This window comes from Gallus gallus, chromosome 8, assembly GCF_016699485.2.
Source record: "Gallus gallus isolate bGalGal1 chromosome 8, bGalGal1.mat.broiler.GRCg7b, whole genome shotgun sequence".
Taxonomy (NCBI): domain Eukaryota; kingdom Metazoa; phylum Chordata; class Aves; order Galliformes; family Phasianidae; genus Gallus; species Gallus gallus.
This window is the reverse complement of record NC_052539.1, coordinates 3724484-3739962: the sequence shown is the minus strand read 5'-3', so window position 1 is coordinate 3739962 and position 15479 is coordinate 3724484. Positions and strand designations below refer to the sequence as shown.

At 42.8% G+C, this 15479-nt stretch overlaps 1 protein-coding gene across 2 annotated transcripts in view; it reads right to left on the bottom strand.

Annotated features, from left to right (window-relative positions):
• Nucleotides 1-15479, bottom strand: part of ATF6B (activating transcription factor 6 beta) — a 71127-nt gene that overhangs the window by 51507 nt on the left and 4141 nt on the right. For both annotated transcript variants that reach the window (XM_422208.8, XM_015290399.4), the window contains exons 7-9: nt 13700-13920; nt 7196-7381; nt 6993-7084 (exon numbers count right to left, since the gene is read on the bottom strand). In XM_422208.8, the coding sequence (XP_422208.4) occupies nt 6993-7084; nt 7196-7381; nt 13700-13920 (499 nt within the window). The remainder of the gene's footprint in view (nt 1-6992; nt 7085-7195; nt 7382-13699; nt 13921-15479) is intronic.

Here is a 15479-nt window from a genome sequence, read left to right as displayed (position 1 = left end):
GAACAGATATTGTGGGCATTAAAGGGTTTTCACACAGCTACCAACGCTCTGTCCAAGCTGGCTGAGCCATCGTTTCATTTAAAATGCAAAATCAGATCCAAGGGGAAAAAAAAGAATGAACCACTAACTACCTCATGCAGATGTGTGTTCAGAAGTGTAGATAAATTTGATCATAGGAGGGAAAGAAAAGCAACCCTCCTGTCACTGTTTCTCCAAGAAGCCAACAGCACCTGATATTTTAGCTGTATTTTTACTTCTTTGGTTTGAATGTCAGTTTGATAAATGTAAAAGCAAGCTTGCCAAGAGCCTGAACTAAATTTCATTTCTAATTCTGGCTGAACAAACCCCATGCACTTCAAGTTTTGAATACTGACATTTAAGTTCTACAGTGATTTCTAGACAAAAAGCCAACAGTGAGATCATAACAAAGAGTTTTCTGGGGACAGAACTATCTCTGAATACGAGCTGGGATTTTTCCAACAGGGTAAGGTTGACAAAGCTAGGAGACATCAACTGAAGACGACATCCTCTCCCTAACTGGTTCCAGACAAGGCTGTGACAACACCAAATGCTCCCTGGAGAGTTTTCCCACTTCTCATTGCTAGCAAGGGCACCACTTATCTGCCTGGGTGCTCCAACAGAACAGCAAGGCACTGCTCCCCCCCCTGAGCTCCCCTCTGCAAGTGCTGGGCTGGCGAGGGGGGCCCAGCTCTCTCTTCCATGGAGAAGGATGAGGAAAGGCACTGAAAATGGAGGCACAGCATCTGGGAGCTTTGGAGTTTTGCTTTCTTTAAAAAGCAATCGGGGGGTGAAACCTTTGCAAATTTCACTCCCAGCTCCAGTAGATGAACTGCTGGAAAAAGGAGGAAAGCAGCAGTGAGTGTCTGGCATCAAGTGCAGGCTTTGCGACTGCACCAGCAGGACAAGGTAAACAGGCAAGCACAGCCAGCCCAAGGCAGTGCTCTGCCAGGATGAACATGTGGCTGTGATCAGCAGGAGGAGGAGGAGGAAGGAATCACTTCCTGCAGTTGCAGTCCATAAGAAAATCCAGAGTATTCAATTTTATTCAAGCTACCAACACATTCAGAGAGACTCTGAGAGGTCTGGAACAAAACCTTATGTCCAAATTACCCAGCTTGTCCTTTCCCTCTTTATTTTTCTCACTCCTGAAGGAGAAGTTCCAACACCAGAGCAGAGCAAAGGTGTACCACTGGAGTTTTTGAGTTTTGGGCCACCTCCAACTCAAATGAACGCTCAGCTCAGCACTGAGACTTGCACTTCAATTGTCACAAATAGTAAAGATGGTTTCCCTCCATAGGGGTCTTAAAGCCATAAACATCTCCCTGGACTTCTGCTGCATCTCCTAAAACACTTGAGGAGCTCCATATTCCTTTAGAAGCATTCTCCATTGTGTGTAAAGAAGCCCAAGACTGGATGAACAGCGAGTGAGAAACTCAACCTGTTGTAAAGACCACGACTGGTGGTATTCTGTTCTTTGCCATCGCTTAGATGCTTCAGTGGCCAGCACAAGCTCAGAGACCATTGCCCAACCTGAAGCTGACAAAAGTCACAGGGCATGGGGACAAGACTTAATGCTCCCTGCCCAGCTGTGCTTGCTGACCAGGCACCACCAGCACAGTGGGAAGACGGTACTCACCAAGCAGGACACCTGGCTGGAACGCCCCTCCACTACTCTGAAAGTGATGGTTTCAAGCAACTTGCTCAACTTAGTGCTGGGAAGGAGTAAGGAATGAGCACACACCATCGGGTAGAACTGTTAGGACAACAGAAGCAAACGCTCTCTTGCGGTTACTAACCACTGCCTTTCATTTATGAAAGGCAGGTGACAGCCACATGGCTTTAGTCTGCTATGAGCGGACATTTGGGGTGTTTGTAAAGCATGCCACGATGTGAAGCTTGAGCATTACGGCAGCACAGGGGTATGAAGCAGACCACACCAAGACCTCAGCCCAGGACTGCCTTCCGTGGGAGGAATGTGCATGGCCAAACCCAAAACGTGCACCCCAACACCTCTGCAGCAACGCAGCACTGGCTACACGTGGTGTAATGCTAACAAGACTAACTCCTTTGCCCACACAGCTTGTGGTTTAAGGGAACTACCAAATGCTTTCTCTGACTTTCCACTATCCCATCACTGAGGTATGCAGCAGCTCCCCAGGCTCCTGCTTGCTGCAAGACGGCTCTGTTTCTTTCATCAGGGAGCCCAGTGGTAAGGCTCAAACAATAGCAAATGTGCACAAAACCAGCACTGAATGCACGAAACCTCTGAGTAATCCTGCTCTCCCACGCATCCACTTCAGATAGCTCAGCTAAAGTAAAGGCTCCAAGCCACACAGACACCGATACAAGTATGTTTGATGGATGGTACTTCCAGCAGCCCCCAAACAATGTGTGCTCTGAAAGCTCAGAGGCTACACCACTACCAACCAAAGCCCTGCAGGCTAGGCAGGACACCATCCCAATGGGCAAAGACTTATGCTTTGCTTGCCTCTTGCTTACAAAGAGCAGGACATGGTAGCATGCAACTCAACTACCCTTGGGTGGTTTCCTCATTGTTCGTAGAAGATGATTAACCTTACTACTTCTGTTTTCTCCCTAAGCTTGTGCTGCCAGAACAAGAATGAGACACACCCTTAAGTCTTTCAAGAATTGAAAATGACTGACTCTCCATGCTGCAGACTGCAACAGCAGCAGACAAATCCCATTTCTCAGCCACCCAGGCGGGTGCCTTTATTTGCAGGTTGCTCGGTGGTTCTCAACTATAAATAGACTATTTACTTTCCAGGATAGTTCTGGAAAGTAGAGGAAAACCCATCAGGACACTCCAGGGAGGAGCTGCATCAAAACCTCTACGAAAGGCCAACAATTCTAGTGCAGCTGCTATAGGTCAACAGGACACGAGAGATTTCGAAGCAGAAGCTTTACTTAGCTGCCATCAATCACCACCTCAGTCATCTTCCATCCCAAACACAGCTTAAGAATTTTTGGTTACGTCACCAAGTTTGTTTTCCTGTTTGAAAGGGATTCCAGCCATGCAGAGTTGGCCAATTGCAAGCAAAAAACTAACATAAGCCCACATCACCTTCTCAACCTCCCCACCCTGGTTCCAGTCTCTTCACAGATCTGCCCTTCCTCTTTCCATCTTCGTCTTTTTCTTTGTTTTCTGTCCACTAAATATCTGCAACAGTGGCTAAGATGTTCTGGCTGGCTGCCTATCCTTATAAATGTTCTGAAACCGTTGTTAGATGATCACCATGTACATTCGAGCAGACTGATTAGCGTGGAAAAAAAACAAGGATCTAGCTGAATGTTCTTCATGGCCAAAAAAAGCAATGCTAGGGCCACAAGCAAGCGAGGCTTACAGGCATTGCTGCCTCAAGAAGCAGAAACGCAGAGAATTCATCTTTTGCATCTCTGGTGACCGTTCTCCCTTCCCTACATTTTTGTTCCTATTACAAAAAAGAAGGCCAGCAGTTTGCTGCCTCTACCAGTAGGGCTACAGCTTGGATCAAAAAGAATGCACAACATAATTTAGATTCAAATGGGAACAGAGAAGAAAAAAATAAAACAGTTCCTAAAATAAATACATGGATTCTTTAGACTAGCACACGTGTTTGGTTTCTATTTGTTTCAGCATTGTTTTAACACATTCTCAGATCTGGTAAATACCCTGGCGTGCTCTAACAGAAATATGGAAATCACCAGCCTGGAAAATTTTCACATTTCCTATCGTGAGTGACAAAAAAAGCACAGCTAATCAGATGCTGCTTAGTGCCAGAAGTCAGCACTCTGTCAGGGTGTGAAGGCAGCAGAGAACCTGACAGTGCCGACCGATGCACGCTCTCACAGAAGGCAAGCACGAGGGCAGATACCTGCCTCCAGATGCTGTGCTTCCAGCTCCAGCTGCATGCCAAAGCCTGTGCTCTCACTGCCTTTTGTGCAAACACTGCAGGCTGCCAATTTCTGCCTTGCAGCTCGTGGTATGCGAGGCTGAGGCAAAAGGGTGACCTCCCTGAGGAATGAAATCAAAGTGCACCCTTCTCCTTTCGTGCACCTCACCAATCATTCTTAAGTAATAATAAAAGGAGATTTTTCTATACGTTATATCCAAATCCAAATAATTTGCAAAGATTAGAGAATAGTTCATTGACACACAGACGAGACATTCCTGTGCACCTTTCATCTCATATAAAGCAAATGTTAAACTTCTACTAATAGAATTCCCACTTAATTACTTTTAATAATTCAAACGTTCAAATTCTATATTAATATTTAATATAAACAATCTTAGAACAGTTTATTAACACTGTACAACATAACGCAGAGCTACAGTTAACTCTGTAAGACCCACTTTCATAACCAGAAAGTATTAATTTCTCATTCTCACTGAGTTTAGATTACATTCTTTATCAGAGATAACACAGTGCCATTTTCCAGAGTGAAGAATGCTTCTTGTCACTGGTTACAAGAACTAGACTAGACTCTCCTTCCAATATTCTCAAGCAGTATTTTGGGGCTGATGTGCTGGTTTCCCTGCCAGACTTCCTGCACCACTCTCTTATTCACCAGTTCAATGCTACAGATCACCTACACACATAACACGCATGTCAGCAGGCAGCATTCTGTTTCAGCAAAGTAACCTTATGTGCTAAATTCGTTTGCCAAGGGCTGCCACATCCCGGACTGCTTCCCATAATCAGCTTCAGAGTCCTCTATGAAGCATCCCAGACGTCTCACCATTAACAAACAGCCAGCAAGTGGCCGTGCTCCCTGCAGGAAGGAAGGACTACCTGGGGTTCCTCTGTTGGCCCTCTGGAAGCCAAGAATGGTCGGCAGGGCTGACCAGGGGCACTTCCCTGGCTTCTCTGATTTGACAGAAATAGACAGCTAAGTAGAAAACCTATATCTGTTCCTTTGTTTTACCTCTAGCCTTCAAAGAACCCCATCACTTCCGATTACGAAATTGAGAAGTATCTTACAATAACGCCAACTAAGACAGCCACAAAATCTGCTGCAGAGTTTAGGGGGCGAAATTCCCACATTTCTGCTTTGTTCAGATGTCACTCCCTCTTTGCAATGCTTCGTTGGTTTTAAATAAAACAATATTCACCGCTAATATGTTTGAACCAAACATTCTGTGCCTGAACGCTGTTGTGCCTCCATACAGGTTTGAAGACAATTTTCTACACAGAGGAAATGGCAACCGTCTCATAAAGCTTCAAATCAGATTCATCTCCAGTTGACTACTGCACAGAAATTACATACTCTGCAGCTAGCTAGCTCAGGGAAACTAAGTTCTGCTGCTGAACTGTAAGCTAGCACAGATATTAAGATAAAAAAACATCATGCATACAGGAAACTCCTCCGTTGTTACAGACTAAGCACAATAGCAATCACAGTTACCCACTCATGGTGCTACAAGTCAGTAACACCTCTATAAAGGTAAGGAAATGTACATGGGAGGAGTAAGACCTGAAGTGGTGGTTTGTACATCCCACTTTCTGAGCCTTCCAAAGGATACTGCACAACCCATGTTCACATCACCTTGATACAGCTGAGTATTTTAATTGCAGTGTGATTGCTTAATCATACTGCTAGGGAATAAAAAAGAAAATGGAGATAAGAGTAACTCCTTGCTAATATGCAGTTACATTTCTCTTCACTGTCTAAATCCAATTCTGATTCAGACCACCCATTCAGTCTCAGCAGTTACACTGGCACACATAGCTATAACACTGGCCAGGAGCAATCAGACATTCAGGAATTTCTTCTTGCTCTATCTAATTCATAAAATATCCAATAGGTCAAAAAATTAACCTTGTCACATTTCTGAAGTTACCAGTCATTACAAAGATAATGAACACAAACTGACCTTTCAGTCTGCCCTGACAGCAGTTCCTTGCTATCAATCTCAACACACACTCCTTGGAGCAGAGAAGCTGACACATGAACTTCAGAGCACTGCAGAAAGACTTCCCACTCTCATCTTCTGCTCTGTTTCCAAGTCTCACACAACTAGCAAAAGCTTCAAGCACTGCATCTTGTCATTGTAATGGAGATGCAACTAAAATTGCTGGCTTCAGGAAGATCTCTGGCTCTTTTATGTCTCACCAAGAATAGTGTTTTTTGAGTGAGCAATAATGCTTACAAATGCAGGTGGGATACAAAAAGCAATCACGTAGTATCAGGAAGGGGATTTTTCTGCTTAATAGTCAAAAAATCCCAAGACAAACCCTAATTGCACTAAGAAACAGTCTCTAATGGCAGGTATGCAAGAATAAGAGGAAATAAATCTGCACGGTTTGAAATTTCACAACAAAATTTCACAACAAAACAACAACAACAACAACAAAAGGATTATAATAAGGAAAGAAATACCCTTCAAGACCATTAAAAGCTGCTGGAAGGAAAAAGAGGAGAACAACATCATCGCCAGACCCATAACACAAAAATAAAGGGAGGATCATAGCTTTTCAACACCTCACGGACAGGATTGCAAAGCATTGGAATGAACAGTGGGATTTCCTGTGCTGGGTGCTAGAAGCAGCCTGAATTAACAGTCTTGAGATTAGCATGGGCATAAACCAACAAATGAGCTCCCAAATGAGCTCTCAACTCTGAAAAGATTCTCAGTACAGGTCTTTAATCTTTTCAGGTATAAACGGAGCAAAATGCTCTCTGCTGCCCTGGTTAACAAAACACCAACCTCTAGAGAAATTAGAAATACATGATTCAGGTCTTGTTGCTGAGAAAGGTTCCAAAAGAAGACCCATTATAGACCCAGAAGACCCAGTCTTCCCCTGGGCATGAGAAGCATAAAGGACAGAAGACAGGCCTTGAGCTCAAGGCTTTAAAACACAGCACTGCCTACACTACAGATTCAAACAAAAATCACAGTAAAATCACTCCTAACTACAATCACAGGCAACTGTATCAGGAACATGGCAAAGAGGAACTCCTAGGCAGCTTACCTGAGCGGACCGTAATTCAACATTATAAAAGCCAGTATCACCATCACACATAGGGTTCTTCTCTTGGGAGATGATACTTTGAGCTTCTGGTTCTAGAGAGGAAAAAACAGCAGACACAGAAGCCACACAAAGGCACGTCAGAAGTGAAACGAACCAAATTATGCTTACTTCATTACAGTCAGACCTTCATCGCAGCCTCTTACCTCTAACACCACTTCATCCAGCTGCCTCTTCAGCGTGCTGTTTTCTTTCTTGAGCTTTTCATTCTCCAGTAAGGCAGCCTCCAGCCTGGCCTCTAGTCCTAGCATGTATTCTTTCTTTTTCTTCCGTGACTGAAAGGCTGACTCCCGGTTTTTGATCATGCGCTGCTGTCTTCTCAACACATTGAGCTAGAGAGGCAATTCAGAGTCCTGTTAATAGCATGCAATTACAAGTGCTTCTACTTCACACATAATTGCTGCTCCTCTACTTTGTCAGAAGTCTTGCATCCCCCATTCTGCCTCAAATCAGCCAACAGTTTCAGCACAGGGGTTATCTCCAAGAGTTGCAGCCCATGGATAATTAAACTGAACAGATCCTGCACCGTCTCTGCTCACTGCTGCATTCTCACCAACCTTTGCAGGGGACACAAGAAGTATATTCAAGCAGCAGCCTGATTTCATCAATCAAAGAAATGCAAAGACATATCTACAGGCTTGCAAGGCAGCAAGAATGTCTTCGCTTCAACATGCAATACATATAGGCTACCATCAGCTGTTTTCCCAAGTCCTACTTTTTGGATCCTCCTGAATGGAGGCTGTTTCTGTAATGATAGCACTTGTTCCTGCACTTTTTCCAGCTCTGTTATACAGGTTTTGAGTACTGTAGCTGATCTCAGACTGTATATTCTATGTGTATCAAGCATATACATAGCCTGTAGCTGGGAGCATCTTACATTCACATTTTAATGTACATCACGGGCGTGTTTTTGATGCAAATTTCCCAATCATTCCACTTAATATGCTTGATTTCACTCAACAGTGTCTAACAGCACACAAACTGGATTCCTTCTGGATGATGCCAAATCAGCAAATACACTCCAGGAGAGCACGGAACGCACTCCAACTACTTGCAGGCATTCAGACTGTGAGATCAGATGGGGACGGTTCAAAGGCACTCCTCCCCATCTCCCAGCAGCCTTGGTGACTGCTGCCTTTCTGAAGCAGAACAATCTATCTTCAATTACCACTTAGTCATTTTGTGGTTTGCATGGAGTGGGACGAGCCAGACTGAAGGCATCTTGCTGCTGACAAAGACAACGATGATTGATATGGCAGAGCTACACAAAACAACTCGAAACTCCAAGCTCAAAGGCTACTCCACAAGTTTCCTTTTCCACACAGATCAGCAATGGCAACTGTGTTTTTTGTTTTATTAAAACCAGAAGAACTCCGTCGCACTGTTAAGCCACAGCAGGATGTGATTTAATTATATTTATGCTGAGAGACAACTGAATGGTGTATCTCACACAGACCTGAGTATCCTCCAGTAGCCTCCAGCACATACCCTGGAGTAACATTTATGTTAGAGCACGAAAGCTGAAGAAAACAGATGAGATCCACTTCAGAAGCGTAGGGAAACTAAACAAATTAGTCATAGAACAGTAGCATTAAAAAGATCAGATAGCAAAGGTTTAGCTGCTTAGAGAACCTTAAATCACAGCTTCCAAACTCTGTATATACTGGCATATGGACAATATGCTGCTGTAGAGCTTTGATGTCTACAAGGAATATTGGCTACAGGGTGTCATCCTTCATGATACTGGGGTCTGGTGACAGACTAAGGATACATGATGCAGCACGTTAAAATTTTGGGCTGTCTCCATGCTGATCTAATTGCTTTCTGTAAAGATCGTTTATTACACATCCAGTTTGCTGCCATCAAAAGCCTGTGACAGTGAAGCTGCTTGTACTTATCCTAGCTTTTAGAAGACAGTGGAAAAGGAACAGATTTTAGCATATCCTCAATAGCCCTAAGCTTTGAGATGAATTTCGTAATGCTACAATACTTAATATAAGCAAGCATCTGCAGACACAGAAAAGCTTTTTTGGGGAAATAATAATAATAAAAGATATAGGCTAACTGAGGACTGGAATATATAAAACATACCAGTCTGGAGCCAGGATCACTTCTGCTACCCAGAGATGAAAAAACAAGGCATGAGTTCCTGTAGCAGCTTTGGCTTCTCTGAGTTGTGTGATACAACAAACACGCACAGTTACTTTGCTCTCTCTTTTAAAAAGAGGTTTTGCACCCTGAAGTTTAACAAAGATGACCAATTCTTGTTTGCAGACTTGCTTAAAATTACTCACTACTATACAGATTTTTATTTTTAGTGTTTGGAACCTCTGGTAGATCTCCCCACCCCCTGGAGAAATCTTGGAGTTGAAGTAGCAGCGCAGTGTTTGTACACTGAAGATATGTTAACAGGTACCTCTATTGCTATTCCTGTCTCTACCTGCTGCATTTCAGGTGGTGTTTATCTCAACTACCCACCTTTAATCAGCGTTCTCCAAACACCATCACGAACAGCAGCTCTGTCCTGTACGGTCCAAGGTCCATGTTAATAACTGAATGTCAGTCAACGACATATCAATCTCACTTAGACTCAAGCTTCCACAAATAAACAACTATTCGTGTCCCTGAGTCATTTTATTTTAGCAGACAATCCCTAAAACACTTCAAGCTCCTTGGCCAACCCTCCAGTACTTGCCTGGCTCTTCACAGGGAGTAAACCCTAACCTGCACGCTTGTTCCTACCTAACTCTGATGCAGAAGTGGAAAGAGCTGTGTGAGTGAAATAGCAGCAGCAGTGCTTAAACTTGGAAGCAGTACAGCACCAGGCACTACACAGCTGGCTTGGCACCAAGACAAACATGGTGACTGCCGAGCATTTTGATAATCAAAAGAAAGAGAGGGAACCAGTTCATAACGACAGACAGCTTAAACAATATCACTTGGCAGAAGAGCTGAACACGGCTGAAAGGTGGCAAACAACTCTGCTAACTTAACAATTTCAGGTTCTCGGGGGACACGGATTGTAAATAGAAAACAAAAGCATTAAAACCAAACATTAATCAGTGACGAAATTCTTACTTCCCAGCTCTAAAAATTACACCATCACATAAAAAAAACCAACAGATGTTGTAAGTACAGAGGAGGGAAAGGCTCATTGCAAAACCCTGTTTTAAACTGTACTGCCTAGATTCAGATCTTCGGAGTCCTTACCAAAAGTCATGCACTTTTACAGATAAACTGCCACCTCAAAATGGGATTGCAAAGAAAACTCAGTTTGAGCAAGATGTAACCTCCACTTGGATGCAAGCTGTGTGGCACAGGATTATTATATCCCTGCCAGAAGACAGCACACAGGTCACTGGGTAAAAGTTAATTTAATGACAAAAATTAACAGCCCTCCCCAGGGTTTTGGGGACACACACTGGGAATATTAACGCAGAGCTGAAAGCCCAAACCATCTCAGCTTTACACTTGCTGGCTTCTTACCTCAACTTACGAAAGCTGCTGCCTTTGAAAAGACATCTTAAATGCAGAAACACAAAACCTACAGAAGCATTTCTCTGTTCTGTTGAAAAACGTGGAGATTTTGTCTCCAACTCAGCAGAACACAACTTCAGAGTTTATCTCATATTAAAATCACTCAATGCACGCCACAGAAAATGGGATTCCTCAACAGAAATACATACTAACATTGAGTAATATTACACAATCCTATTTTTTATTAGCAACGCAATTAGGAGTTAGAATAGAACCCTTTCTCGCTAGACTGGAAACACAAGAAGGGTTTATAAGCACACCACTGAACCAGACTCCCTTGCACACCTACAGCTTGCATCCTTATACCATTTAACAGCAACGGGAACAGCAATCTGTTTTCTTATTTAAGAGCTTCTTCCCTCCAGCTGGCAGAGTGGCTTGCAGAGGCAGCATGTCTTTTGTCCGACTTTGTAGTGAAAAGCTCTTCACCACTTTCCCAGAGAAGAATGACTGCAATGAAAGCTTTCCACTCCTCTGCTGCTGGCAAGCTGCGTAGACATGTGCCCACCAGGATGAGCACCACTCAGGGCTCTCACAAGCACAGATTACTACCAACCGATCGTAGCCCGATACATTTGAAGGGCTGAGTGTTAAGCTCATAGCTGATCCCTCTTAAACCCAAAAGAAAGTTCTGCAGTGTTTCTTTTTTATCCTGCAACATCTGCTTAGATTAGCAAACAAGAACATATGTTAGAGAGCTCATATGACAGCTACATCTGTGCAGTTCCGAATGCCACATATGGTGTCTACAGCAGTTGCAAGATGTTTTAACTCCATTGATGCTGGCTGTATCCTGGAACATTTGTTCTTCTTCAGAGTGCTGTTTCACAATACGTACCAAAGAGCAGCTGCAGCTGTTTTTTCATGCTTTGGTAAATGTAGGTAGGATGCCCAGTATTTAGGCTGACACCAAGTCTTAAAATTGCCTCCTCAGAACTTCTTTAGGTGGAAATACCCACGCAACCATCATTTAAAACTTAGCCAACCATTACCCAGGCTATATATTCGACTATGGACTGTCACAGACATAGATATGAAGTGTAATGGCAATTAGGAGCTTTTGTCAGTCAAACCTCATATTAACACAGTGACAAGGTGCCATACTCGTTCTGATTACAGGGAGCCACAAATCTAATGAGTGCTGACAGAGTCCTTCAGCTTGGCTTTTTATATCTAGCTATTATTATTATTTAATAGTGCCCTCTAACTGATCTTCTTCTGCCTTCTGAAAATTAACAACTCAGTTTCCATTGCACTGTGGCTTCTGACTTATTTGCAGCAAGTAATTTTTTTTTAATTAAAAAAATGCAGCTCAGACACAAACATAAAAAGCAAATTTACCATCAAGTGTGACCAGCAGCTCTGAGCTGCTAGGAAATTGTGCAAAGATTCCCTTTCAAAGAAGGCACGTGCCTCTGAGAATCAGTGTCCTGCACTGAAACTTCTGGTGGCCAAGGTGGCATATCAGGCAGAACAAATGGTACACAGTTATGTAGAAGAAAAAGAAGCAAGTATGCAAAAGGAACCTCAAACTGCATGATGAGAAGGTGCTGCAACCCAGATTACCACATTGTTAAGTTCAGCTATAACAATGGCTCTGCTCAAATTTATGCCAAGTCCTTTGCTGAGTCAGGGTCCATTGTAGAGGCTCACTGACATGTGGACTAGGACTCTCACCAGCAGGTACAAAGAGATATCTGAAACACTATTACAAAGATGACAAAGTAAAACACAGCAGAGACTTACCATTCTCTCTCAGTTAAAGGAGAGAAGATGTCAGTGCTAGAAAATATGTGGTAATAGTGTCTGAAAAACAATCCTCCGAGTTTTAATTAAATGTGCTAGACAATTTGAAAATACCAGTGCAGTTCTCTTGCATAGTTACACAAATCTATCTCTGTTTTGATCCAGCACAGCCAATGAGCCTGTTAATGCACAGTATCTCTTCACCCAGACAGATACGCTTTCTAGCAAGAAAACTATTTAAGGGTTCCGTTGTACAGGAAGAAACCCCTAGAAGATGTTCTGCTTCATAAGCAAAGATGGAACTCTGTTTTTCCAGAAGATTTGGATCCAATGTCTAACTGAAGTTTCAAAGTTACAAGAGAACAGCTTTACCATCAACAGACAGGCACAACAGAAAACATCTGAAGAACCTGAGTCCTCTTTGCATTAAAGATGGGAACAGTGCTTGTTTCCGTGCATGAGATAGCACTGATAGCAGAAATAGGCCATTTGGGATGGAAATTCTTTTGCAAAGCATAACACTACTAAAGAAAGGGTAGAAAATGAGTCTGAGCTACCAAATAATTAATGCATCGGAAAGTTATCCAACCAGTTTGACACTTCTCCTGTGTTCTGCATTAATGCCAAATTAGCACACAGCTAATAGTCAGCACAGCTAACTTACCTTTAGAACAGCAATGCTAATTTCTGCCTGCTGAGTACAGAGGTTAAAGGCTTCAAACATTAAGCATTCCATATCACACCTTACTAAGTTCCAGTTATTTAAGGTCGCTCCAGTTTTATTTGCCCTGTGTCCTTTGGAATTTCGTGAAGGACAACTTCCCCAGCATTCACATTTGTTGATTTCTTCACTTTAAAGGCATCAAATTAATCGCTTTAATAACACCTCTCATGTAAGTCGTTTCAGAAAGAGAGGCAGCACAGATGATGAGCGTCCTTAGGAAATACTAATGACTGAGCACCTCTCGTCTCTGCCAGAACCCACAATGAACTGCTGCCAGCTGAACAGCACTGTGAAACTCATGATCCTTGCCAGGTAAGTGGGTCACAGTACCATAACATTTCCTGTGAATGGACACTGCTTTCTCCCCCACACTGAGATGCAGTAGGGCACAGCTCACAACAATTGCACCTGGAATACTACAGTGAAGAACAACACCCTGAGAGACTAAAGGCCCCACATAATGAGTCTAAAGGCCACAGATAAGAAGCTTCAGTATCCTCACCCAAACACACCTTCCTTTACCTCAGGCAACAGAAAACTCTGAAGTGTTCTGGTGGCCCTACGACATTCAGTACACAGGTAACTGAAAAGTGGTTAATGCCATGTTTTGATTATTGGCTATCATCACACAACCAGTACTTACGTCCAGCCCCACTGCCGGTGTGGTGCTTTGGAGCAAGGGTTTAGCCACTGTGATTTTGCCATTTGCTGAGCCATTTCCAGCAGTCGGGGGCAGTGCACCCACAGTGTGATTATGAAGCTGCGTGGTCCCTCCTGTGACAGCAATGACTGGCTGGGAGGCAGGAAGCACCCCAGAAGCCTGGAGCTGTACCACTGCAGGCTGGGGGAGCACCACTGATGGACCTAGAACACAAGAACAAACATGAGTGCTCAGCGTATGATGTGAAATGGATTTGTATATGATCTGTTTACAGGGCAGTGATACAGATGGTAAGAAGTCTTGCTCCCCTGGCCCACACTACTCATCTCCATCATTAGTATAGTCCACAGGGGAGAAGGAAAAAGTCTCAAAAGAAGTTTGCATGGCTCATAACCTTAACCCATCTTGCAAAACAAAACCATACCTATTAAAGGAATCCATTACATCAACCTCTCTCCCAAAACCTAATGGCTCTTCAAATTTAATTAAAAAAATAAAAATACCAAAACAAAAAGCAACACTTTTTAGAAACATTACTTGCTTTGGTATTGCTAAAGCTTGAAGTACACAAAGCAACTTTTTCAAAGAACCTAACCAGCTTATCTTAATTCTTCTTCTTCCTCTTGTCCATCTCTATTTCACTGCTGTGTTCAGAGGAAAATGTTACTACATAGAAGTGACTCATACACACACACACACACACACACACAGATGATGAACAGGGAAGAACAAACAAAGCTACATTTTCAAAACACATGTTAATGCCTCAACTCACTCTAAGACAAGACTGAGTTGTTAGAAATAAAGTACTGCCATATATTAGAAACACTATGAACAAATTGAGCAGAGCTTAAAGAAAAGCAAGCAGAAGAAATGAGGTAATTTCCAAAGAGCTTTGAAATGGAATTAAGAACACTCACATCCAAGAAATTTCAGTCCAAGAACTACATTTAACTCAAGCAGGTGCTCGAGTAATATTTTCTTGCATGAAAGCACACGAACATCTCTTTAATCCTGTGTAACAAGATGACCTGGCTGCCTTTTAGAAGCAGCACATTCCAGCTGACATTCCAATCAATATGCATGACTCTGTATTACAACACTTAGCCAACGTTCTGGAAGATGAAGTCATTTACCTGGCACTCCAAGGACTGATGTTTGAGGTGTAGGATTAGGTCTCCTTATTGCAGAGATGATCTTAAATGGCACAGTAAGTTAGCACTAACCTATTTAAGAACTTCAAATGCTAAATTTGAGATACTTCCAACAGTTTTTTTTATGCGTAGAACATGTGATGGTCTCACATTGTGCTTTCTTCTCCTAAGCTTTCGTGAAAGGGTCTATAAAGGTATTGTTCTTCACACTCCTTGAAATTAATGGCACATTTTAATCTCGCAGCTCATGCTATGTGCAGGGATTTTTTAACAATGAAAAAGATCCCCTATGGTTTTTGTGATAGAAGTAGCACTAAAGAATTCTTAAATGTACCGTCAAAGTAAATACGTTCTTTCTCTCTACTGCCTCATAGAAGCTACTCTCAGGGAAAAGCAGCTGATCTTCATACCATTGTATTTAGAACAAAAAAATTCGTACCTCCGACATCCCTTATTCCAGATGGTATTTTATCAGCTGGAACATCAGACAGTAAGAATTAGGTCACGCTGACTGCGCTGACCTGTGTTTTGAGTAGACTAACAGTCTTAGGCATGTTGCAACAAGTGTCAGCCTCTCCAGCTATGGCTTAGTTCCTGATGGATGAGCA